The 27,727-nt window shown below is 38.0% G+C and overlaps 1 protein-coding gene across 1 annotated transcript in view; it reads right to left on the bottom strand.

Annotated features, from left to right (window-relative positions):
- Nucleotides 1–5,046: 5,046 nt before the first annotated feature.
- The window catches only part of LOC310719980 (contactin-associated protein-like 2), a 132,483-nt gene continuing 109,802 nt past the window's right edge, over nt 5,047–27,727 (bottom strand). Inside the window, exons 15-24 of the mRNA XM_083530207.1 lie at nt 26,238–26,365; nt 18,684–18,854; nt 11,826–12,044; nt 9,370–9,606; nt 9,036–9,269; nt 7,435–7,568; nt 6,894–6,987; nt 6,470–6,700; nt 6,287–6,358; nt 5,047–6,171 (exon numbers count right to left, since the gene is read on the bottom strand). Coding sequence (XP_083386333.1) covers nt 5,972–6,171; nt 6,287–6,358; nt 6,470–6,700; nt 6,894–6,987; nt 7,435–7,568; nt 9,036–9,269; nt 9,370–9,606; nt 11,826–12,044; nt 18,684–18,854; nt 26,238–26,365 — 1,720 coding nt within the window. The 3' untranslated portion in view covers nt 5,047–5,971. The remainder of the gene's footprint in view (nt 6,172–6,286; nt 6,359–6,469; nt 6,701–6,893; nt 6,988–7,434; nt 7,569–9,035; nt 9,270–9,369; nt 9,607–11,825; nt 12,045–18,683; nt 18,855–26,237; nt 26,366–27,727) is intronic.

The following is a 27,727-nucleotide window of genomic DNA, read 5'->3' as shown; positions in this document are numbered from 1 at the left end:
TTCCAGTGGCCGCGCCATAAATTTTTACACATCGGCCTTCAGTGTTGCCTTGCCTGAATTAATCCACCTCTTATTACCATCATTATGATGGCACGGTTTATAGTAAACCATCAATATTATACAGAAACGCAGTATAACAGAGCGCTGCATCACAGGCAGCTTTTTCATGCAGTGAGAATGAATTCATTTACTAAAGCAAGAAACGCAATGAACACAATTCAACAAGTCCTCCATTAACTGCAGCCACAGCTGCACCGCCTGCATACGTCAACTCTGTGGACTTGAAATTGAGGCAAAATTGTGGGTTTTTTGTGCAAATTCTCAAAGAAGAGGAAATGCAAAAGAACAAATGGTATAACAACTGTTATGATCTGTTTTGGCTGACCTTTAATCACAATGTCAGCTTTTCTTGTACATGTATATCTGCGACCAAATCGATTTCTTCTTCTCTGTCAGGTTGTGGAACAAAAAAAAAACGGCTATTAAATCCTACATGAATATAATTGAGCTCTGAATAGTGCGCTCTCTGACCATCCAATCAAAGGACGCGAAAATGCAGACGGGACTGGACGCCTGCGAGGGGGCCTCGAAGTGATCAACTTAGTCTGGTTGGTTAAAGCTTCAAGTAAAAATACATTTGAACCCTGGACTGTTCATTTCTGCTGGCATTGAGGCAATACATGATGTCACGGCTGAAATCTGATTGAACTTGGATGTGCTGCTCCTAGAGAAACACAATGACATAAAAAGAAAAGGCTATCAGAAATAATCGAATACATATTCATGGACAACAAGTTATTAAAATGTACTGTAAGTCAGCGATACTGGTAAAGTTTAGGCCAGTAGAGAACGCCTTGCTGGCACGCCACTGTTAGGATCAATCAGCCTTTTCCTAGCTCCTTTATGAAAAATGGGTATTTATTATATATGATGTTGTTTTGGAGTCTTGATCAAAGTGACGAGAGTAAACTTTGGAATATTGAAGATTTCTTCCACTTTCTTACTGGTTTGAATTTAGATTTTTCTTTTTTTTTTCTTCTCATCATCACAAAGTTGGTTCCACCAAATTCGGCCAAAAGATTTGAGTGTTCCACAAGGACAGATCTAAAACCTATTTACAACTCATTAGCAGGGATCATTAAATCTGTGTGGCTTGCAGAGATTTTGGAGCCTCAGGGTGTTTTTTTTTGTAGCATCAGCCATTAGCTTTCTTCGATAGAAGGTAAATAAGCTCAAAGCTGTTTGATGTTGTTGCGTTAAAACGTGAAGGGCTAATATTTAATTGTGTAAATATTTGTAATTAAGGCTAATCCAGTGTCTAATATGAATCCTTGGACAAATCTGTTATCACTAATAAGTGGATTTTTGTAGCAAGGAAAGCACCAGTGCAATTCAATTGATTCCTCCTGCCCTAATTCATATATTCATATATACTCTCTCTCTCTATATATAGGCTTTCAAATACACTCTATAGACAATAGTTTGTGGACAATTGACCAGATGTGCTTTTTAAACATTCCAATCCACATTTAGTCCACATTTTTAGAGTGTGTTGTGAAGTTGTGTGCTCATTAAGACACAAAAGCAATAGGTACTGATGTTTGGTGAGGAGGCCTGGGGTTTCAATGCATCACAATCATGTTCAGTCCACATGGGTGGACTCTACTCTTACTATGTGAACCATGTAAACTATTTTTCATTTCTAATTTAATTGTACAATTTTATTATTTCAGACCCAGTGACATATTATACAATTGTGTGCCTCCCTTTTTGTGGTACCAGTTTGGGAAAGAACCACATGTGGCAAAAAATTCAGGTGTCCCAATTATCCAATTGATTATTTATTTTTTTAAACGAAAAAAAAAAAATAAAAAAAAAATAAAAAATTCACTATCCGATATTTAGACTACTGTAAAACCTATAGTATTACAAATAGAGTTACATAAGTATTGTACTGGAAAACATGGACAGAATAAACTTAATATACAAACTATTTCTCACTTGTAGTTTTAGGTTAAGTTTGACCGCTGCACCACTCTGTACTCTGCCCTCTTCATCACCTCACAAAGAACCTGGTCAACAAGCTAATAAAAGTCATTTATCATGTCTAGACATGTCCCATGTTTTAAAAAAAATATCACAGGTCAAACTCCATGATTCTGAGTGAGTGGCTCTGATAGTAATTCCAGCTGCAGGGGTGATATTAATCAACAGGTGCTTGTGGTTATAGATGATAGTGGGTCAGTGTGACATGAATAACGACAAAGCCTTAAATGAGCCTAGACACCGTCATGACCCAGTATCTAATAAAATTTTAAAGTGACCCCATAATATGCAGTTCAAGAAAATGCAGTCATACTGTCAAATACTCTCTGACAACTCAAGGCATTTATATATATATATATATATATATATATATATATATATATATATATATATATATATATATATATATATAAATAACTGCTATAATCTGACCAGTATCTATGACCATGCCATAAATTGCAACTTTAAACAAGACTGTGTCAGCCTTTACATAAGTCGAGACATGGCCAGGTCTATCGTGGAGTCTTTAAGAATGGTGATAAGTATGGGCTAATAAACTGTCATTTGTTAACAATTTAACCCATTACAGTACATAACGGGCAAAACGGGGCAATTTATAGTAATTTATATGTATGTGGGAACAGAATATTTTTTGTCATCGTAAGTCGAACCGTCAGAACTTGGGGACCATCTGTGCTTACAATTGTTAGCAAAAGAAGAAGCTTTACGTAGCATAACACTGCTGGTGTATATTATCCTCGTTCTGCTGCTCAGGTGCTTGTTCACTCTCTGTTGGCAGGTCTTCCTCTAAATCCAATTCATCCTCTGCAAATGACCCAAAACAAAGCTGCTTGACTTGTTTCCATCTCCCACACTACCCCACTGCTGCACTTCCTCCACTGGCTTCAGGTAGCTGCACGCATCAGACTCAAAACACTGCTGCTTGCTTACAAAGCCAAAAATCGACCAGCACCTTCTTGCCTCGAAACTCTAATCATTCTTCACACTGCACAACGCCGCCTGAGATCTTCTTACACTGCTCGACTGGTCCCACTATCTCTCAGGGTAAGAGGTAGGTATACATCAAGACTCTTTTCTGTTCTGTCACTGTGGAGTTGGTGGAATGAACTTCCTCTAGATGTCCGAACAAACGATGGGTGAAGACGTACCTCTTCCTGAAACACTTTAACTAACACTTATTTATTTATTTTTATTAATTTAAAAAAGAGTGTGTTTTAATTCCTCCCATCAGAGTTTTGGGCATTTCTTTGCAACCTTGTGAAACAGTGTTGATTTATTAATAATAGAGACTTCATTGCACTGGATAAAGGCGTCTGTTAAAATGGCGTAAATGTAAAATAATAAAAAGTTATGCATGTTTCATTTACTTTTAGAAATTGATGCAAATTTCAAATTGAAATGTATTTATTATTAAGGGATATTTCACAACTCAGTGCACAAGATGGAGAAAAACTATTGCTTGATGTGAAGCTCTGTTATGTAATTAGGAAATGTTTGCAATTGTTGTCTCACTCTGTACGCAACTTTATGTCCCAGTGGTCTATAAGGCAATGCATTCTTTTACAATAGTGGTAAAAGACTCTGGGTTGCTGATTGGAGGGCAGGGGTTCAATCCCCGGTATCACCACGTTTTTCTGTGTAAATCAATGTATGACACAAATAGTGTTGTGATCCCAGCATGCATCTGTCTACTCTTGTCTCTCTTCATAAATTCCCTAAGAGACTGCTGCTTGATTTTGACTTGGCTTGTGGCTGTAGTTGTAAGATGCCAGCACGTCCTCTTATGTCCTCTGTGGGTGTTGCCTCGAGACCTATCTGTCATCGTCTCATCTGCTGTCAGGCCAGACTGCTGGTCTATCTATACACGGTACATTCAGAAACATTTTTTCGACACATTATATTTCATATAAATCCACAATAGAAATCTTTTACAAAGAAAAATAATTACAGTGACACAAGTATTCAGACTGTTTGCAGTGAGAATGGAGTGGTTAGTAAGGTGAATCCCAGTTCTTCTGTGGCAAATTCAATTGAATAGAGATTATTTGGAAAGGGACACCAAATGTCTATACAAGGTCTAACAGCATAATGCAAATGAGTGTAACAATTAAGAAACTACCTAAAGTGTAGAGGATGAAAAAATCCTTTTTATAAATGAGTAAAGAAATGACATCATGAAGAAATGTGTGTTGCATTCAAGGTTTGAATTTCACCTTGTATATATTGAAGAGAGAGAGAGTGAGAGAGAGAGTGAGAGAGAGAGAGAGAGAGAGAGAGAGAGAGAGAGAGAGAGAGAGAGAGAGAGAGAGAGAGAGAAAGAAACCATGACTTAAACTAGCCAAACCGCTACTTCAGTTCTAATAAAACTAGAGCCTACTCATAGTGTGGGCATGGGGCAGCGTGATTCGCACCCCAATGGGCTTCTATTAGGAGATGTTGCAGTTTTCGATCACAAGGTGCAATATTATTTATAAAGCTAAAAGGAACAGTGATTATTATGAAATATAGGTCATTTAAAATAGGTAATTAGAATTTCACACGGAAATTAATCTATATGGATCCATATGAAATCTGTCTATGTTAACCAGTTGACAAACTGACTGTTTTTCTTCTGTGAGTGTGCTCTCTATTTACAATGTCTCTTGTTTGCAGTGTTATTTTTGGCCTATGATTCAACTTGTTTACATGTATGGCATTTTGGCAGATGCTTCTCTCCAGAGCACAATGTCATTTTTACAACTAAGCAGTTTAGGGTTAAGGGCCTTGCTCAAGGGTCCAGTGGCAGCTTGGGGGTGCTGGGATCTGAACTTACAATCTTTTAATTAGATGTCCTACATGTTAACTCCATTTGGAAGCTTCCAGTTTCACACCCAGAACTAAGAAACCCATATGGCACAGTATAACTAGACATCTTGCCTTCTACCCTTCTGATTTTGTTTACCAGGCACTGCTCAGCCAGTAAATCCAGATCCAACATAATCCATTTGAAGTAAGTTTATTTAAATGAACAGCGAGATTTGTCTACAATGTACAGTCTGGACCAATACAATAATTATAGACATAGAGTACATCATCATCATACCATTGCATACCTGTACCATTATAGCATTTTACATGCTCATTACAAAAGAACACAAGAAAAAGGACCATATTGTAAATATAACGTGTTTAACAAATGCACAGCATTTTTTTTCGTTTATGAAAAAGCACTCTGGGATGAGTGCTGAGAAAAAAAACAAACACTTAAACTAGTCAAGGATATACACTGTGATGATGTGAAGTTCATCATCTGGCCAGTATAGATCAATATCATGATTTCTTTAAAACTCTGAGTGTTTCTCGATTGTCCCATAGATTAGTGTGACCTCAAAGGATTCAGATCTAAAAAGGACTCAGGCACCAGGTTTAAGTTTGAGGTCTTAGATTGGACTTCTGTCATGGCCTCTTGTTGTCATCCAGAAGGAGCTTTGGAAACTTTTTAAAACTGCACTTCCTGCACAAAGGAGATTCGTTTGACAGCGTCAATTCTCATAACTCCATGACTTGGTCTTTATATTCTTCTTTTGCACACAGGAGGGGCAGAACGCCAGGCCTAAGTCCACCAAGTGCCTGTAATCCTCATTTCTGTTCATATCCGTCAGCACCTTTATAACCACGCAGTTTCAGGAGCGGCCAGAAATGAATAACCCTCAAACTCTCAAAGCACTTGCTGAAGCTGCCTTGATATTTCACTGACAGACAGAAATAGATAGAGAAAGAGGAACAAAAGAAACACTCCAGGAAAGGGAAAAGGGAGCAAGAATTTAAGAAAGTACTGACAAGAAATCAAGAGTTGCAAAGGAAAGGGGTTTCACTTGTTCCCGATCTTCAGTGAGAAGTCTCAAACAGTTTCATTTGAGACATCTCATATGAACCACTCCTTCTTGTTTTCTTCTATAGTCTCTGTAAAAATGGGCTCTGCGCTGATGATGGCTGTGTCCGCTGACTCAAATCGTTCTTCTCCCTTGGACTCGTTGGTGTGGTAGGTTCCCTTGTGGCGGAACATGTAGCGAATCAGGAACACCAGAGTGCACAAGATAGTGAAGATCACCACAGCAATGATGCCTAAATTGAGAAGGAAAAATAGGGATGCTCAGATTCGGAAGAGGAACAAGCGAGGAACTATGCAGATATGAGAAGCTCAAACAGCCTTAAACAGTAGTGTTTAGACTCTTCTTACCACCAATTACTGCTGAATTCCTGTTAACTCCATCTGGTACCACTCTCTCTTCATTGAATGGGAAATCAGCACCTACAGAAACCACCATATTATTCTATCCTTAGCAGTGGCATTTACAAACTTAATTCCAACATAATTTGTATGAATTATTAAGAAGCCATCGTTTTTTGTTTGTTTCTGTACCTGCATTCAGGTGCCAGGGGTCAGTGTTAGTGGATATCGGTGAGACCGTAAGGGGAGACGCACCACAGTTAGACTCAACCAGCTTGCCCTGGTGAGACACTGAGACAGTGTTCCGTAAACGAAGAGCCGCCTTCAACGGAGCGATGCTGTTAAACTGCACTTGGGACAGACAGCCTACAAAGCCGGGAGTGTTATACTTCTCTATCAGCACTGGGTCAATGGGACCAGATTCTGCAGGAGACATTAAAAAAGAATTATAAATGGAGAGTGTGGTGTACTGCACGATGTATGAGGGGCCAGTGTGATTAACATGTGTACTGAACTTGACTGAGACAAAGGCTTGGATGTTGAAAGGATATTTTGAGAAACAGTTCCTTTGTAGAAAGATTTTTTTTATGTCTTACATCTTTGAAAATGCACTTACCAAAGACTTTTCCTAGGAAGAGAGTTTTGACGAAGTTGAACTGGGTGTCTGAGGAATCAGGCAGGGTGTAGCTGACCAATGGGTAGTGGTCCAGCTATGTGAAGTACACACACATGCATGAACATTATTATTATTGTCAATACGAAGAAACTTTGCCTCAGGGCAAACGGTTTGTAACACAGATTCTGGATAAAAAGGTTGGATAAATAAATGAATAATTAAACCAATCAACACTGTGGATCTCGCTACCCAGGATGTCACTGCATAAAGTAACAAGATTTGATAGCTTTGAATGGATTCATCTTTAAGGAAAGAGAAAACTAATGGCTGAGATTGGAGTCACTATTAAAAGATTTCTTGAAGTTTCAAACTCTTTACAAGCTTCCTGGCTTTAACAATCCCTGCTTATGAGTTGTAAATAAGCCTTGTGGAGCATAATCGGAAGACTTTTTTTAAAACCATTTTTATAAAGGTAAAACAAGAAATAAGCAAGTTCATCAATTCTGTACTGGTATGACTGTACCAAAACCGGAACTCTCACCTGGACTTGGATTTCTCGTTCTATTCTTGTGACGTTGACACTGTGGGGCTGTCCATTGGCCAAATTGCGCTGGTCCAGATCGACAGCGAAGGGTTCGGGTAGACCCCCGAGGTTATATCGCAGCTGGAGAGAACCTGACCAAGAAGGATAGGAAATGTACTTTTATCATCCATGTCTCTTTTTTCATCTCATGCCTCATAATTCCTTTATTATTAAAAAGAATCAGGAGCCATAATTCATTCAGTGGTGAGTATACTGTAGGAGAAAGGATGCGTAGGCTAACAGGGGGAAGGGAATGCATTGATTTTGAACTAAAAGCATCAAAGTGCTTTCGAAGTGCCTTCAATTCCAGCCAGTTTGATAAATCCTTCGATATTCTGCAAAATTCTGCGAAAGCTTGCAGAAACAATCCCAAGAATATAGAAGCAGCTTGTATTCATATGCAACTACCATTCCAAAAAAACGGTTGGACATCAAAAATGTCAATAAAAAATAGAATGCAATGATTTGCAAATACCTTTAAAAAAAAAAAAAAAAAAGAAGCTTATTTTTTAATTAATGGCTGCATCAGGTCTCAAAAAAGGCCATGAAATTGTTCCACAATGTCTTTCACAGATTGGTGAAGCTTTACTTTTGAGAGACTCTGCCTCTCTATTTATACCCAACCAACTTACTGACCTGTTGTCAATTATCCTAATTAGTTGCAAGCTGTTTCTCCAAGTGTTTAATTTTTAATAAGACATTTGTTGCCCCATACCAACTTTTTTGAGAATTTGATGCAGCCAGTTTATTTTCCCTACAATGGCACATTAGCTGAACTATTTGATATGTATTTTATGTTTTATTCTGAAGACAATTTGCATTAATTAGACTTTTTTAATGAGACAATTTTTAAATTAAAACAAAGCTGGAGGCACTCAATTGTACAGGACGTCTTTAGATGCACTATAATGACATTTTGCATTCACTTGAACTTCCAGTATGGCGATGCCCCTGTGCACAAAGTGAGCTCCTTGAAGATCTGGTTTACATGCTTTGGTGAGGAAGATCTTGAGTGGCCTGCTATAGAGCTCTGATCTTATCCCTACTGATCACCTTTGGAATGAATTGGAACGCTGACTGCACCCCAGGTCTGCTCACCTACATCAGTACCTGCCTTTCATAATACCCTTGTGGCTGATAAACACAAATATCCATAAGCACACTCAAAAAAGTGGTGTCTCTTTTTTTTTGTTTTTTTTTTTAACCAAAGATAGCAAAATAAATCAAAATAAATTCTAATAGGTTTCTCGGATTAATTTCATAACAAATAACAATCCCAGAGATTGAGGCAGGGGAAATTGTATCCTGTTAGTTTTTTATTATTTACAAATCCAAAAATTTTGTTTTTATTGTAAGTGGATATCTAAATGAAAGTAGATCCCTTGTTGTCTAGAATGGTGTCTTCCTCTTTTCTGTATGATCATACATTTTGGAGTATTTTAACTTGTTGCTGTAGCTATACGAAAAAAAATTCAAGTGGTCCATTTTGCCAGTTCCACAGACTTATATGGTTTAAATGATTTGTTTGGTGAAAGCTGATTGGTTTGGGAGGATCGTACCGTTCCGTCGCATCACTACTGCCATGTAGTCATGGCTCCTTGAGCTGATGTACAGGAGAATGCTGGGAGTGCTAGATGTGCTGAAGCTGAAGGTCATGGTCTCTTTAGTCAGGTTCATATCAGTTGACAATGACTGGCTCAACTCCTTTCCGTCCATGCCAGCAACCGAGAAGCTCACTTCCGGGACCAGGTTATAACGGACCAGCGTTCCTGCCTCGAAGAAAGCTCCTACGTCTGTAACACAAACACAGAGCTTCCTCTGTAAGACAGCAATCTAAAAGTGAAACATGGTGGCAATTTTTTTATTTTTTTTTAATAAAAGCCTCTTCAGCACCTTTAGTGCAGAAAGGTCCCTCATAAGCCGTGTTGCTGCAATCGCACGAGTAGCCGTTGTATTTCTCCACACACTTTCCTCCGTTGCGGCAATACATCCCAAAACTGGTGCAGTGACCCGAACAACCGGGTTTGACTCCAGGTGTGACATTTGCCCTTTCTTCGAGGTCTAAGGTCACACCGTTCATCTTTAAAGAGCGGATACATCCCAAGAAGCCTCTCTGACCTCCTGCGGCACCTGAAGCATTACCATTGGGGAAAAATGCCAAAAAATTTATTTTAGTGTTGCAGACTGAAAAGAAAAGATACCCCATGCATCACATGTTGCTGAAAAGACTTGCTCTCAAGTTGAATTTAAGACCACTATATACCAATCCCAAGGCAGTTACCGTAGTTCCCTTTCAGGAACTCGAGCTGCGTCGAAACGCTTTGGGAACGCGCCTGAGTGTTCATGCTCTGAATAACGTGTGTAATCAGTCAAAAATATGCAATTTGAAGTAACTCATGCCATTTATACAATCTGGAGTCAAGGTTCAGCTCATACATAAATGTACACAACTTCAAGAGCTTTAAAGCGTGACATTTTGTTCAGACTGATTCCTTGTGTAAATCCCCTACGCATGAATGCACGTCTGTATCAAGTTATTCAAAGAAAGTCATTTAGGTTAGAGCTCGTAGAACAAAGAATTCCTGTGAATATACTACATTAGCACACTTTTAAATACAACCGCATACTTTCATCCACTTACTGTATAAAATATTGACATTGCCATGCTTAATGCAATACTTAATTGTGAGAAACTAAAACAATTATCTGTAAAAAGTACAGTGTTGAAAGTTTTTAAAGCCTCGGAGTTCAAGTTCTATGTAATGAATTCAAGGCTTTAATAAGAGGAATCTCTGGTACTTTTGATGATTTCCGCCTCTGAAGGACATCAAGCGCGTTTTGCGACGCATTATAACTTGACTAAAACACGTCCAGGTCTTACTACTATAATTACAGTATTCCTTAGAGGTTCACACCTTTTTATAATATCGTAATTTGGCAGCATTAAAACGTTTGTACTGTAGAGTTGGAAAGTTAAAACAGGACATTAAGGACAAGGAAGTATATTTTTGAACGTTTAAAAACCTGATCTAATGCCAATATTAATGCATGATTTTTTAATTCATAATTTAATTCATTCCTTTGATTATCCACTGCAGTGGTGGATGAAGTACACAAACCATGTAGTTGAGGAAACGAGAGAGAGATACAGTAGGTAAAGAATTACTCCATTAAAAGTAAAATTGCTCCTTTTAAACTTCAACTTGAGTAAAAGTACGAAAGTATTTGCCTTCAAGTTTAGTTAACTAACCAAAGTACTATGAATTATTATGTCTATAATGTCCTATTATGTTTCAAAAACCTTCTTTCAGCTTCTCCCATTAGGGGTCGCCACAGCGGACCATCCGCATGTTTGATTTGGCACATGTTTTTATGCTGGATGCCCTTCCTAATGCAACCCTCCCCATTTATCCGGGCTTGGGACCGGCACTAAGGCTTGTGCAACCCTAATGGCTGGGGTTGGTTCCCTGACCGGGGATCGAACCCGGGCCGCAGCGGTGAAAGCGCCGCATCCTAACCACTAGACCACCAGGGAATGTCCTATTATGTCTATAAAATATATATACAGTGCAACCTCGAGTAACCCCTCACAAATTGTACATGTACTGTACTGTAAACTCAACAAAAATTGTGAATTACTTGTCATAACTGTTTTTTTTACTTTGTTATTTACTACTCTAAATGAATAATACAATGATAAAATTGGTTTGAAAAAAAAAAAATAAATAAATAAATAAAAACATTGTGAAATTGATTTCTGACTGACCTCTTGACTTAAAGGAACTGGTTTCGAGATCTGAGTACAGAGAGAGCAGTGTGTTTAATGAGCACATTGATATGCAGGTCAGACTTCCCTCAGATCTAATCTTTGAAGGTGCTTGAAGGCCGAAATGCTTTAAGGCACAATTGTGTGTAAATGAGGCAGTGATATGGGATCTAATCAGAGTTGGATTTCTCGCTGGATTTTGCGAGCGTAGTGCTTATTTCACAGGAATATAAAAAGTTATTTCCTGCCCACATCGTTCTTAATGCACCGAATGATTTGAGGATAAAAAAAAAAAGCCACTGCCAAAAATCTGAGGATTCTGTCGGATTTCTGATATGTCCATACCTTTGTGGCCATAATGTGGAATTTCTTCAAAACATTTATGATTCATTTTGTCTTATTCATTATTGGTGTCCTGTCCAATCAAGCAATGTTATTTTATATTATATATAGATATTTTTTAGCCATGTTACAGTGCCCCCTGTAGCTAGAGCCTTATTTAAGGTCCAATTGGTGATACTGGGGACCCCCAGACCTTCGGATCAGTAACTCCGAGCTTTAAGTGTGTGTGAGAGCTTCTTACCCACATACAGCTGGCTGTACAGCTCCAGGCGTGTGTGTCCCTGTGCAGGTGCTGCTCGGACCTGCCTGTATTGCTGATCCAGCTGGAGCACGGCCTCTTTGACGTTCCTCTCGGCGCTGACTCGATGCCACTGGTCGTCGTTAAGCGGCGTCGCCGACTGAACGTTCAGCTCCACCGGTCCGTTCCCCACATTGAACGAGAAGGTAATGACATTGGACGCTGAAGACAAACAAGAGGGCACATGCTCACTGAGTCAGCCTGGCTGATTTATCATTCTCATCATGTCTCACTATTGAGGAAACTTGGTTAATGTCTCAGGAGATGTAAGATATATGGACAGTGTTTGTCATTTCCTGCCCTGAAGGCTCAGTCATGCTACCATTGCCTCTATCTTGGCTTTTTGATTTAAACCCATATATCTGATGTGCTAATATCCTGACTCCCTCAGCTTTTAAACACTTTTACCACAGCAGTTTGGGTTAAAGTATTATTTCTGTAAACACCACTCGTGACAAGGGGTCAACACGAGGTGCTCATATTGAGGCCTTTTTTTCTTTTATCACCATCATAAAGAAAATCAGTGACAGTAACTTCTAATATGTGCTTCCTCTGAGATACATGAAGCCATCCAAGAGAATCTTTTAGAACTGCTATTGATGTTGCTTTAGGCAGCATAGCATATTAAGATACTAAGAAGTGCTAACTGCCCTCTTCTGCATACATAGGCTCATAGACAGACTTTTAGCTAGTGATAAATGACTGACAGAAAAGAAAAAGTAGTTCCTATTTACTTCTATGTAGAAACTTATATTTCCTGTTCACTTAAACTGCACACATATAAAACACATGACCACTTTGGTGTCTGTGAAGGAACAAGCGATTGTTGAAAACGTTTGAAGGAACCTTCTTAGTAATCAAGTCTGAGTTCACTCAATATGAGTTTACTATTAGGACAAAAGTTGTTGGACACCTGACCATTTAGAAGAGTCTGATAATATTCATATGCCCCCCCTCTAACTCTTATAGTAACCTCCACTTTTCTGGGAAGATGTTTCACTAGATTTTGGAGGTTAATTGTGTAGATTTGTGCTGAATCAGCCACAAGTGTGTCCATAAAGTCAGGTATTGATGTAGGTGAGATGAGGAAGCTTGGGGGTGCAGAGAGAGTTTCAATTTATCTCAAAGGTGTTCAACATGGATGAGGTAAGAGCTTGATAACGATCTTTCACTTCAACCCATGTAAACCATATCTTCATGAAACTGGCTTTGTGCACAGGGATATTGTCATGCTGGACCAGGGAAAATGTTATGTTACCATTTACCAACTAATTTTGTGGTAACAGTTTTGAGGAGAACAACATATAGCTGGAAAAAGTCATCTGTCTCAATAGTTTTCTCCATATAGTGTATGAAAGAAGCAGTGATGAACCTACACAATAAATGATATGATCTGAAAATAGTTGTTTAACACCATTTTTTTTTTTTAAGTATAACTGCATTTGAAAAACATCTCAAAGTAGTAATTGTCTTTTATGAATGAAACTGAATAAAAAATAAACTGGGAAATAAATGAATGAATCTGCTGACTCACTGATGTTGGCTCTGGCCTGTACTGAACAAATCAATGAACAATTATCAATAATAGAATCGAAACTGTCAACTGGATAAATGAAATCCGACCAGGCATAACATTATGAATAATGCAAGTAAATGTTTTGTCCTCAAAGTTGACGTGTTAAAAGCAGTAAAAATGGGCAAGAATAAGCATTTAAGTTTGACAAGGGTCAAATTGTGATGGCTAGACGACTGGGTCAAAGCATCTCCAAAACTGCAGCTGTTCCCGGTTCCCTGCATCCTGTGGTCAGTATCTATCAAAAGTGGTCCAAGGAGAGGGACAGTGGTGAACCGGTGACAGGGTCATGGGCGGCCGAGGCTCATTGATCCAACAGATGAGCTCCTGAGGCTCAATCTGCTGAAGATCGGGTCGGGGACTGTTTTGGCAGCCAAAGGGGAGCAACGTGATATTAGGCAGGTGGTCATAATGTTATACCTGGTACCGTAGGTGTATCATCACTAATAAGTGACGAATCATAATATACAGATAGATTCATTATATAGAACTGTAATAAAAAAGCAGAACCAATAATTTGACTGGTTATCAAACAGACAGCACAAACATCAGTCACCACTATTTTATAATCTCGCATGAAAATTTCAACTTAAATAGATTCGGTTTATTTAAAATGTCCACCATAAACAGCCCAGAGCTTCGACTTGACCAAAAAGCCTCTACAGAACACACCAGTCGCAGAGCAAGGCAGGTGGTGATATGAAAGCAGCTCTGATCAAACCCGGTTTAAAACTCATATCAAACACACACACACACACACACACACACACACAAACACACACACACACACACACACACACACACACACACACACACACACACACACCCACACACACATGCTGTGAACATTCTTCCAGCGCTGTAACACTTTTTCTGGCAGAAGCACGGCTTTATTTCATGCTCTGAGTGGATTTCGCTCACGGTTCAGGGAAGTAACTTTAGAAAAACTGAAATCAGGAGGTCGGATTAGGAGTGAGGGCTGAAATCGATGAGCTGTAATAGAGAGCAGCAGAGAGCTCTTGAGAGGACACCCTACTACTCCTACTACTACTATACACACATATACCTGCAAACCTTCTGGTCTTTAATACACTCCCTGATCTTAAGCACATGGCCTTTAAGGGGTCCAGCTTCTTCGCATATCTCACAATTACACCAGTGGTAAATACCCAGCTTTGAAGAGAAGATTTTGTGGGTGTGTGTGCATTTGTGTGTGTTTGTGTATATATGTGTGTGTGTGTGTGTGTGTGTGTGTGTGTGTGTGTGTGTGTGTGTGTGTGTGTGTGTGTGTGTGTGTGTGTGTGTGTGTGTGTGTGTTAAAAGTTGACCTCCTTTCACATCCAGAGGCAAAAATGTTTAACACACACACACACACACACACACACACACACACACACACACACACACACACACACACACACACACATACACACACACACACAAGGTTGTTCAACATCATTCTTTAATGTGTATTTTTATATTTGGTGCTGTGGTTGATGCTTATTTTTTATTGAAAAAATAAAACACTACAGTATCAGCAAAAAGACTGTAGTTGAGATGAATATGCTGTTAATAATATTCAGTATAATATTATACATAATGTACAGTAATTTTAGGTCATATTTAATATATTATTGAGATTTGCTGCATTTGGGAGATGTCCTTATTCAGAGTAACTTACAGTTATCTTATTTGATACACAAGCAGGTGAGGGTTTTTACCAGATTGTTTCCCAAGATTTTGGAAGGTGAGAGGATGCCTGAGGAATGGAGAAGGAGTTTGCTGGTACCGATTTTTAAGATTAAGGGAGATGTGCAGACCTGCAGTAACTACAGAGGAATTAATCAATTAGTCACAACATGAAGTTATGGGAAAGAGTGAAAGATTAGTGAAAGCCAGGCTGAGAGAAGAAGTGACCATCTGTGAGCAACAGTATGGATACATGCTGATTAAGAGCTTTACGGATGCAAAATTTGCTTTTAAAAAGTGGATAAAGAAGTATAGAGACTATGATATTTGCGGATGATATTGTTATTTGTGGTGAGAGTAGGGAGCAGGTAGAGAAGAGAATAGAGAGGTAGAGGTATGGGCTGGAGAGAAGGGGAATGAAAGTCAGTAGGAGTAAGACAGAGTACATGTGTGTAAATGAGAGGGAGGGCAGTGGAGGGGTGCAGTTGCAGGGAGAAGAGGTGGAGAAGGTGGTCAACAGTGCAAAATAATGGAGAGTGTGTAAGAGAAGTGAAGAAAAGAGTGCAGGCAGGGTGGAGTGAGTGGAGAAGAGTGATAGTAGTGATTTGTGATAGAAGGGTATCTGCGTGAGTGAAAGGGAAAGTTTATAGGACTGTGGTGAGACCTGCGATGTTGTATGCATTAGAGACAGTGGCATTGAGTAAAAGACAGGAGGTGAAACTGGAGGTAGCAGAGTTGAAGATACTAAGATTTTCATTTGGAGTGGGAGTAAAGCCAAATAGGAGGTTTTTATGGATGTGGTTGGGGAAGACATGCAGGTAGTTGATGTGAAAGAGGCAGATGTAGAGGACAGGGGGGTATGGAGACAAATGATTCGCTGTGGTGACCCCTAATGGGAGCAACCGCAAGAAGAAGAAGAAGATGGTTGAGAATTTGCTCAATTTGCTCAATTTAGTGTTTCATATATTATATATACAAGGCAAAAATATATTAATTAATAACCATATACTGTATGAAGTACTTTGTATTTATTCCTGAATTCATATGTAATGGTTTTGCAGTTTGCGTGTAAGGAATGACTGCTACTATTAAATAAGGAAATTGCTACTGTTATGTACAAATCTACCACTCTGACATTTTCCAATAACATTTTCCAACATATATTCTCTTTAATACCACAGCGCTGAAACATGGCAACCATTCTCCCAATCTTCCACCAGTCATTCTCTGAGCTTTTTTGCTTCATCCTTGGGGATCCCGGTCCATACTGTACATCTAATATAAAGCTTTCTTGCAAACAAAAAAAATATTTTCCCAGAGAATTCGTATTTCCTTTAAATGCAGTATCTGGTCAATACAAATCCTGAACAGTGAACTTAGCAGCGGCTCTTTGGGAGGTTTAAACTCACTAGTACAGCACAGTAATCAGTTCAAAAGTAGAATCACTTCCTCAAAAATACACCATAAAACATATATAGTAGGTATATTGTTGCTGCAAAATTCAGAATTCCCCTTCACTCTATTGAATTATTAATGTATTATAAACTGTCTGACATTCATCTACACTCCTAGGCTAAAGATTATAGACCAAACTGACACAATATGACTATTTATATGGTCTTAACAACAAATCATTGCTCAGAAAATGATGCACTCCTGAAACCTCATTTGTTTGTTTCCTTTCGCTTTTTTCAGCAATATGTGGATCTTCCCTAAACTCTAACCACAGAGATTGTGGCACCCAATTGTATAGAGTGTCATTGTGTGTGGCAACATTTAATTTTCTCTTCATTTGAACTTCAAACCTGTCGCAGCATGACAATGCCCCTGTGCACAAAGCCAGCTCGATGAAAAATATGCTTTACATGGGTTGCAGTGGAAGATCTTGAGTGACCTGCTATAGCCTTTGTGTCTGAATGAGAACAAATCTCCATAAGCACTCTCCAAAATCTAGTAGAACATCTTCTCAAAAGAGTGGAGGTTATTATAGCAGCAAATAGAGACCAAATGTGGTGTCAAATCTTATAGTCAGGTGTCCACTAACTTTTGTCTATATAGTCTATAAACATCTGGATGTAAGATAAATGTGAGGTTCATATTCACTATTCAAATCCTCTGTGTGTTCAGAGTATAATAAACTCTTCCATCTCTGCCTGCTGTCTGGGTTTTCTATACTCTTTCTGTCTCTGCATCCTTTCTGGAAGCTAAAGACAGTCTAATGCAGCAGGATGTGAAAATAATTGCCAATTTACAGATCCACGGATACAAGTTTGGACTGTGACAAGGTCGTGCTTTGTCTCTCTTTTTTACACCTGCAGTGAAGCGAGACGCAAAACTAGTCGAGAGTGGAGAGACATACACTTGCTGAATATGGATCTAGTGGTGTTTTGTGTGTGTGTGTTTGTTCTGTGGAAAACTTGGCTGTAGAAGTGAAATCAGGGAGGTTGAAATTTGCCTACGTTTGACCTCTACACTGTTTTATTCTCACACACTAAAACAAAAATGAATGACCGATATGTGGATCTGAATCGATTTTATTTATAATTTGCATCTTATATAAAAGTTTTTTCTCTATGTAAATATACATACAGCTGGTTTACAAACACTGTGGAATTAAGTGTAACATAATATCTCAAACTACTACTGTATATAGTCTTATTAAAGTAAAGAATATGAAGGATAAAGTGATGAAAAAGAAAGTAGAATATTCTACAGAGCGTTTTATTTATTTTAAGTATCGGTATCGTACTGTTTCACTGTTCGAATCGTAGCACGATATTAATGCACCACTTTGGAAAATGAGCCACCACTTTATACAGCAGAAAACATGGGATTTCAAGATCTCGAGATTTCCCTTTATGGGTTCGGCTCATCTATTGTGTGGTAAAGAGTGTGGAAGACAAAATGCCAGCATGGGATAAGGGAAATGATACTGAATGGCTTTGAAGAAGACGGAGTTTTAAACACATTTTATGTGCTTCTCCTCCATCCCACCGTATGCTGAAGAAAAGAATCGCAATTTTTTCCGAATTCTATGCTGTGATTACGCTTTAAAATGACAGTACATGTGAATGCTTCAGTTGCTCCTGAATTAGATTTTGAGCACAGCACTATTTGGAAAGATTTTTTACCTAAAGACAGCAATGCAGCAGTGCTTTAGTCCATTAGTCTGTCTGGAAACTCCTCATTTGTATATTGTGCTCAAATAAAGCTGAAACTTTCACACAGATTACATTGTCAATGTCACAATAATCAGGCGTGTGACGCATTTGAGTAAATATAGATAGATAGATAGATAGATAGATAGATAGATAGATAGATAGATAGATAGATAGATAGATAGATAGATAGATAGATAGATAGATAGATAGATAGATAGATAGATAGATAGATAGATAGATAGATAGATAGATAGATAGATCAATATTAGACTTTTTTTTTTAAGGGTGGAGTTTTTCTTTAACTTTTTGATACATTGTCATTTTAGAATAAAATCAAATAAAATATATAAAAGGAATTAAACTGTCTCTGTGACTCACATTTCAGCTCCAGCCGGATGAAATCGGTGTTGCCCAGGTTCTCCAGGAAAACCCCGTGAGGTGCAGAGGTCTTGAAGTAAAAGGAAATATCGGCGCTGGTTTCAGCATGGAAAGTGGAGAAGTGCAGGTAGGAGGATGGGGTGTTGAAGGAAGCGGCGTTCCAATAACTTCCTGTAAAATGCAGGTGAATGAATTCGTTTTATTTATTATCAGATACAGAGATAAAAAAAAATCTAACAATAGACAGACAGACAGACAGACAGACAGACAGACAGACAGACAGACAGACAGATAGATAGATAGATAGATAGATAGATAGATAGATAGATAGATAGATAGATAGATAGATAGATAGATAGATAGATAGATAGATAGATAGAAAGATGAGTGTTTGAGAACTTCTTTCATTAAGTGTATCTCCCACAAGAATCACACATTCTCAAAATTTGGTATCTCTTTTTTTAAGAGACACACACACACACACACACACACACACACACACACACACACACACACACACACACACACACACACACACACACACACACAAACATGCAGCCTGGCATTGTGTTGCTCTGGTGGTTTTAGGCAGGAAGTGGAAGCCATCAGGGACAGAGTGAGCTTATCACAGCTGCTCAGGAACCCTGGCTTTAATCATACACTCCCTCTGCAAATCCTCTCACAAACATTGCTCATTAATACCCAGAATGCACAAGAGGCTCAAACCAATTTGGCGATAGTATCAGGAATCTCTAATAAATTGCATCGAGCATGATGAAATTGGACTATAGACAGTAAACATTTATTCTTTTCACACGACAGGCGACACATCTCTTTCCTGTGTCTGCCTGCTTCTTGTACGAGAGAAGAAAATTCTACTCAGCATCAGTTTTTATATGACGGGATCTTACTTGTTTTTTCCATACGGTAACCATAGATACAGCTAATGCTTATGGAACATACAGTAGATTGTGCCATTGTTTGAATTCTACAGGCTACATAACGGAAATCGAAAAGGTTTGACGACATTTTAACGTTATTTCACATCTCTTGTTCACTCCCATTTTTGGAAACCATTTTATTCTAATCAGGGCTGTGGTGGAACACTGGAAGCTATGCAGGAATACACCCTGGACAAGACGCTGACACCACACAATAGGGGAATAAAGAAATGCAGAAAGTCCAGACCTGAGTTTAGGACCGAAACAATTGACAGTGTGAGGTGACAATGCTACTATTTCCTGCATTATTTTATCAAAACATACTTTATCTATAGTGGTTTTCTTTCTGCTAGGAAATGACACCAAGAGAATCACCATCTGTATCTTGCAGACTCTCCTCTCCTCTCCTCTCCTCATCCACTGTTCCCGTCATGCATGGCAGTGTACCACCTGAAACTAAACCCCTGCAAGGCAAAACTGAGCTGCTGGAGATATCCCAGGAGATGCATCCTCATGACAAAACTTGTCATCTTGTCATCTCTGACAATGCATGCAGCCAAGAGATAGTTCTGGACAACCTGTTATCCATCTTTCTTCGTACTGGTAATATGATTTAGGAATGTTTTCTGCTTTACAACATCAAGTGAAGTCAGACATTTCTCTACACAGAGGTCAGTCTGGTGATAGTTTTCTGAATTCTTTGTCGGATTATTCCTTGAATCATAGCAACTAATCCATACATGACTTGATTTCATTATTCATTATTTTACATTATTGTTATTATTATTATTATTATTATTATTATTATTATTATTATTATTATTATTATTATTATTATTATGAATATGATTATTATTATTATTATTAAGGAACACCGAACAGGTGAACACATTTGGGTACCAACCAATGACTATGGACTGAAGAAATACACCATAAACTGATATAATAATAATAATAATAATAATAATAATAATAATAATAATAATAATAATAATAGTAATAATAATAATAATAATAAATAATAATAATAAATAATAATAATAATAGTAATAATATTCATAATAATTATAATCATAATAAAATAATAATAATAATAATAATAATAATAATAATAATAATAATAATAATAATAATAGGGGGAGTGGTGGCTCCAGCGGTTAAGGCGCTGGGTTGCCGATCGGAAGGTCTGGGGTTCGAGCCCCGGTATCGCCAGGCTGCCACTCTTGGGCCCTTGAGCAAGGCCCTTAACCCTCTATGCTCCGGGGGTCCCTTACGAGGGAAATATCAAGGTCCGTGACGTCGGAGTGACGTGGGGCCGCCTTCCCGTGGGCTCACCACCTGCAGGAGGGACCGTAAGGGACGGTGCTGTGAGGATTGGGCAGCAGTTGAAGGCGGGGGCCTGCTTAGACTGCTGCCCCCGCGACCCGAATTACGGATAAGCGGGAGAAAATGAATGAATGAATGAATAATAATAATAATAATGGTTATTTATCTAAAATCACTAAACAGTCCTTAAAATCTAAATTCAATAAAGCAAACAGCATAATTAGACAGCAAAAATAATGAATCTGAGTAATTGCTTTGCTTCATTTAAACAAACACCGACTGGCACGAAAGCTCCAAAAGATACAATGCATCTGACTCATTTACATTCATTTGATTAAATACAATAAAATAATCAACTAAAAATAAAAACTGCGTCTCGCTTCTCTCCTGTATACATGTCCTTCGCTCTCATTTATTCCACACAGTTAGAAAAAGAAGTGTTTCCTCTGATTGATCTTTCGCCATGCCAGCGTGAGGGTTCTAAAAACCGGATTCAAGGGATTTTAAATGGCGAGACATCGACTGCTGAGATCGGAGCCTGAGGTGGGAGGATGTACAAGCGCTGATGCTTAATGAGGAATTTCATAAGAATCATCACTGCTGATGTGAGAATGAGCAAGAACACAAACAGGCTGAGAAGTCAGACAATAGACAGTGTGCAGCACAATTCATAAGGAAAAAAAGCAATTTTATTTATGTTCTGCCATTTATTTTTGGTCCTAATCCTGCTCCCACTTGTCGTACTTTGTCTTTTGCTCTTTACTCTAATGTGGTCACCTTTTCGGTGTCTCACATTAATTCGTTTGGTAACTTCTACCCTGTTGTTTTCGCTCTATGTTGTGTTTACGAATGACTTGCTCTCCTATATCCTGGTCATTGTGGTCATCGTAAATGAGCTCCACAACAGAAATACTATATATATTCGTTTTCAAATGAAAACTTTTTTTTGCCTTTTTTTTTGTCATAAGAAATAATCAACATCTGAACACTCATTAAAAAAAAATCTGCATTGTAGTGGCACAAGTGTGTATAAGTGAAACATCTTTTTGGTTTTTCGGTCATTTCAGCTGTGTTTAATTTAATACCTGAGGAGAAAAACAAAGAGACACAAGGCAAAACCAAAATGAGACATAAGGCATTTCGAATTGACGAGAGAATTCAGCTTTTTTGACTGTGTAAAGACAGGACAGATTGCATCAGTTCCGGCACATTCTCTAAAATCTCATGCGCCATCATATCATTTAAAATTCGGTTACAATCTCTATAATTGACCAATAGCAAAAAAAAAAAGGCTAAATAAATGATTAATAAAATAGATAAATAAAATAAGTGACAATAATGATACATGACATGACATGCCGGTCTACCGCACTGTTCTCTTATATTTTCCCTGATAATAGGGGGTGTATTCTCTTAGTCTGCTGACATTGGTTAGTTAGCCTAAGACCTTATTGGTTAGTGCTTACCTTTCTGTGTTTTATTTTTATTAGTTTAGTTATTTATACCCTGTTGTTCCTTTTCCAAGTTGCAGTGTTATACTCTTAGTCAACTGACATTGGTTGGTTACCATAATTTGTTCTGTGTCTCACAACAATCTATCTATCTATCTATCTATCTATCTATCTATCTATCTATCTATCTATCTATCTATCTATCTATCTATCTATCTATCTATCTATCTGTCTGTCTGTCTGTCTGTCTGTCTGTCTGTCTGTCTGTCTGTCTGTCTGTCTGTCTGTCTGTCTGTCTGTCTGTCTGTCCAGTCCATGGAAATTGATTGGTTACCTGATTGTGTTCACCTGATCATTGTCTCACATTGATAATCCTAATGTGGACAGCTGTTTTATGTTTTACCCTGGTTAACTTGGTCATTTTTATCCTGTCATTTTAGTCGTATCATGCATTTCTGTATCATAATAACCCACATGGTGTTTTCCAGTTTTTCTGATTATGGAGTTCCCTTACAGTAAATGATGTACAGCTCTGTTCTGTCTCTCATTTTGGACTTTGCTATCTGTTTACCCTTGAACCTATTATCTAATATGTTATCAATTCAATCTGATCTGCACAGGTTAATCAAAATACTGTTAAATAAACATGGCCTACTTGAAGCTTTCCATTGATCTCAATCACAAGAGAACAAAATAAACATTCCAGAAACTCCTACACATCTGGAATATTAGCTCATAAAGTACTGATTTATGTACCTATCAATTCACCATCATTAAAGGTAATAAGTGTCCAGTTTCTGGAAATTGCTCACAAATTAGCCCTGTTTACTTCTGTCCATTTAATTGCTCTTCCATGATTGGCCCAGATGGGCTGCGATGCAAAGTTTACCAGATGGCACTTGTGCAAATGAAAAATTTCCGAAAAGAAAGTCATTAAAGCGCGATGGTGGGATGTCACAGCACAAAATTATTAACCTGTTTATTTTGAGTTGGATTGAATTATGGCAGCCGGTTGACCCTCAAACAGGAATGGGGAATAGAATAAAAGTGTACTTAGGAAACAAATCTACATATTAGAATAAACACAGGAACGAATACTTTAAGAATTATTCAGTAACATTTAACCAAATGATTAAGCCTATTATAAGTTATAATTAAACTAGCTTTATAAACGAATTAACCTATTCAATTCAATTCATTTTTATTGGTTGAACGCTTTTAACAATAGACATTGTCTCAAAGCAGATTTACAGAGATAAAGCAGTTATAAAGGAGTGTATAATCTAGTGCCTATAAATTTGTTCTTTATAATTAGTGTATAGGTTTCCCCCTAATCAATGAGCCAGTGTGACTCTGGCAAGGAACAATTCCCTGAGATAGCATGAGGAAGAAACCTTGAGAGGAACCAGTCTCCAAAGGGAAACCCATCCTCATCCACGTGGCACCGAATGTCCATTCATTACAGTTCCATCATCGTTGATGTGTGCAGTGATGGGTGCTTAAATGCTAAACTGTTTATTCACCCTGTGGTCCTGAGTCATTGTAGTAAACCGTTGATTTTAATTACAGTCCAAATCGATCCTCAGATATCTCTGGTGATTTTCACTACAACAGTCTTGTCTTGGGCATTTGACCAACTTATGGACATAACGAAGTATTTTCCCATTGCGACTTTTGTAAATGATTGTAATTTAACGCTTTAACGCATTATATCTCCCGTTTTATTTCGCAGCAAAAAAACAAACATGCCATTCCTCACTTTTTTTGGTTAAATGAGAAAAATGAAAGAATAATCCTATGATTCTGGTGAGAGTGTGTGTGGAGTAACCGTTATCTTTCTGTACGTATGTAACAATAGAAAACGTGTTAAAAAAAAAGGTATGATGCAGGAGAATAGGAAACAGAATTGCATAAAATTTTACTTTGGATGCTTTGTTCCTTCAAAAGCAAGTACTTTTTGTGTTAAAAAAAGACAGGAAGGGTGGGGGAGGTGGGAGTTCCATGATAAAGGCTTTGGGTAACTGATTGGAAGGTCAGGGGTTCAAGCCCTGGTATTGCCATGCTGCCACTTTTGGTTTTTTACGAAAAAGGAATTTCAGTGTACTGTTCTTTACTTTCTTCACCACTTGACCTACTTATACTAATTTAAAAATTACCATCTGTACAGCACTATTTGTTAACAGTACAGCTTTATATTTATACTTTATTCTATACACTTTATACTAACAGTATACCATCATATACTTTATAACTCACTTTACTATTGTACTAGTGTTAAAAGAAACATCCTATTTTCCTCCAACACAGATTCCGTCTATTAAAATTCACCCAATTTCCCATTAAGATTAGAAGAATGTCTGCCGCCGACTTCCTCCGGGTTCCCTTTAACTTTTGTGCTATAAATCATGAGGCCATCATCGGTTTTGACACAAGCTTGTGTCTAGCTTAATTGAACTCTTATCAGCTGCTGCGATTCTGAGCTGTGGGTTGTGGCTTCATGTCGTCTCGCTCTCCACTGTACACACAGGAGAAAGACTTTTTGCAAAATAACCGCTAAGAAATGTATATAAGATATTTGCACCCTGTATGGCCAGACGCTCCACGGCATCCTTCATTATTGGTATATGTGCATAATGATATATCCGTCATGTTGAATGCTCAAATCTGATTGGTCTGAAGGCGTGCATTACTTTTATAGAACAGCAAAGTAGTTCGGGTTGTACTATGAATGTTAGATTGATCCAATATTAATACCGCCGTCGTATTGTGTCTACGGTAACAGCTCATGCATGTGGAAAATGTGATGCATGGTAGACGATAAGTGTGACCCCAAATAGATGAAGCTTCAATGTTTTAATAAGTGGATCCTGATTCAACTACCGATCTCACAGTCGAACCTTATAGGTGTTATAAAACCAGGATCACACCATTTAAGTTATATGGGGGTGTTCATGTCATGATTTCACATAGAACTACCGGTTTTCTCCTAAGAAGTTAATATACAGCCTATTATAATATTGCTGTAAATAAAAATGTGAAAAAAAGCTTTTAATAAATATTTTGACATGATTGAATAAATCCAGTCCCCTTGTGGCAGATTTAAGTTTCAATTTCCATGATCCGTGACCGACACAGAAGCATCTTGGCAGCAGGGGATTTAAATACAGCATTTAGCAATTTCTGGAATTGCTAAATTGCTAGTATTCTGTACTAATTTCATTCTGTAGGCAAATATTGAATTGTTTTTCGGTGTATCCATGTTGCGCTGTACTTAGAGCGTGCTCGCACAGGCAATTCAGCCAGAAATCATTTTACGTATGTTTATTCACATTGCCTTTCATCTCAACTTTCTCTCTAGATGAATGAGGAAGAAACCTTGAGAGGAACCAGACTCAAAAGGGGAACCCATCCTCATTTGGGTGATATAAAGAGTGTGATTATAAATCTTAAAACAATACAAAACACTGGGGAGTGAGAACTAACACGAGTCCAGGAGTGTTTGTGTGATTATGAGTAATGTCCTTCCTTCAGTCTTATACAGCCAGTTGACGTTGTGGAACCAGGAGCTACTGAGCAACTCATAAAATAGCTCAACATTTCAGATCATCAGAGATCCAACACCAACTTCTTCATGCCAGATCCTATGAAAATTCGAAGAGGTCTAAAGCTGATGACAAACTAGCAAACTGCCTGAGAGCTTTAGTAGGTTGAGTAAACCATTTGACGAATCAATGCAAAAAGCATAAATAGTTTGCTATTAAAACTGCCTAAGAGAAAAATATTGTCGTTTTAAAGTGCTGTTAGGGAGAAATAGTAAATCAGACGGTTTAACTTACGGTCTCCATGACAGTGCAGCGGCCCCACAGTGAGCTTGGCCTCTGATCCGGGTCGATTTGTGTCGCCTACTGCTACCTCGCTCACGGGTAAGTGATCTTTATAGACCAGAAGCCCAGAATCCTCTCTCCTGTCAAGAAAATTTCAGATTATTTAAAGTAATTCATGAAAAAACACATTTTTACACACGATTAAACTTGAGTAATAGTACCGCATTACAATCTTAAGCATTTGCAATGTTGCAATTGAAGCAAAAACACGTGTTTTAACACAGTTAAATTTCTAAAAACATAAAATAACCTTTGGCTTGCTGGTCCTGAAGATGTATCCTTTCACATCATCCCCAAACATCAGAAAAATGCTACAGAAGTCTGAACTTCAACACAAAAAAGGCCAATTAACAGTTCTGCTTTTAGCTTTACTAATGCTGTACTGCACCTTACAATAATTCTCCATCTAACAGCTAAAAACTTGCATTCTACTCCAGTTATCTGTGCAACTTTTTTTAGAATTTCACTTGCGCTCTGGTGCTGACTGGACTACCCATCAGCCATTGCACCCTCATCTGATTTGGTCCCTTGACAGCACTCATTGTCCTAAATTTGTTGTTCCATGCTGGTGGTTGACTCATATGCTCCTGTTCAGTTTTTTAAAAGTATATTCGCCACTTGCCTACGCTTTAATTACATGACATTGACATTATTTGCTCATCGGCATCTATTGTATTCCACTCCATTTATTTACTGCATCAGATTACAAGCATCATGGTCACCTTTACCTCAACCCACTACATTAGTATCTGATCTGTAACCTCACACATCACCTTACTGTTTCATTGAATTGATTTGTTTTTCGCAGTTCTGATTGGATGCGAACTGCATGCCATTGTCTCTCTACCTGAACTTCTGATAGAGAAGTTGAACATAACCTTACCTGAGTGTGTATTAACGTTTTTATGTGTATTAATGTTCTCAGAGCTTGAAAGTAAAGAATTCAGTGTACTCCCTTTCATGTAATTGAGTAGTTATTTTGTGTACGTTAATTTGTTTTAAGTAGTTTTCAAAATTTTTTCTTTAGTATCGTACTTAACTACATTTGCAATCATATCCGTTACTGAGTAAAAAAATTCAAATTAAAATAATGCAAATTGGGAAGTTGTTACTATTGTTAACTTATTGTTATTGAAACTATTGCATTGATTGATTGGCGGAGAATAAATGTGCTTAACTCCCAAGAAAGAAAGATGGAGACAGACGAGACAGACGCCATCGATTCAGAACGAAAGTTGTTCAATGTGTGTGCTTACTGTCTGAATTCTGAATCTGCATTTGTGATTTCTCTTATTATCATAAAATACATAATTTAGATCATTTATTTTATTTTTTTGCTGCAAAAGCGCATAAATGACTCAAGTCATTTGTTATTGCAATTGAATTTGTAAAGGTGTTCCTTCAATTAAAAATATCTAGTTTAAATTTTGAGTGTTTGTAAA

Source organism: Silurus aristotelis, assembly GCF_946808225.1.
Source record: "Silurus aristotelis genome assembly, chromosome: 25".
Taxonomy (NCBI): Eukaryota; Metazoa; Chordata; class Actinopteri; order Siluriformes; family Siluridae; genus Silurus; species Silurus aristotelis.
The sequence above is the reverse complement of the archived record's forward strand: the minus strand, read 5'-3'. Positions and strand labels throughout refer to the sequence as shown.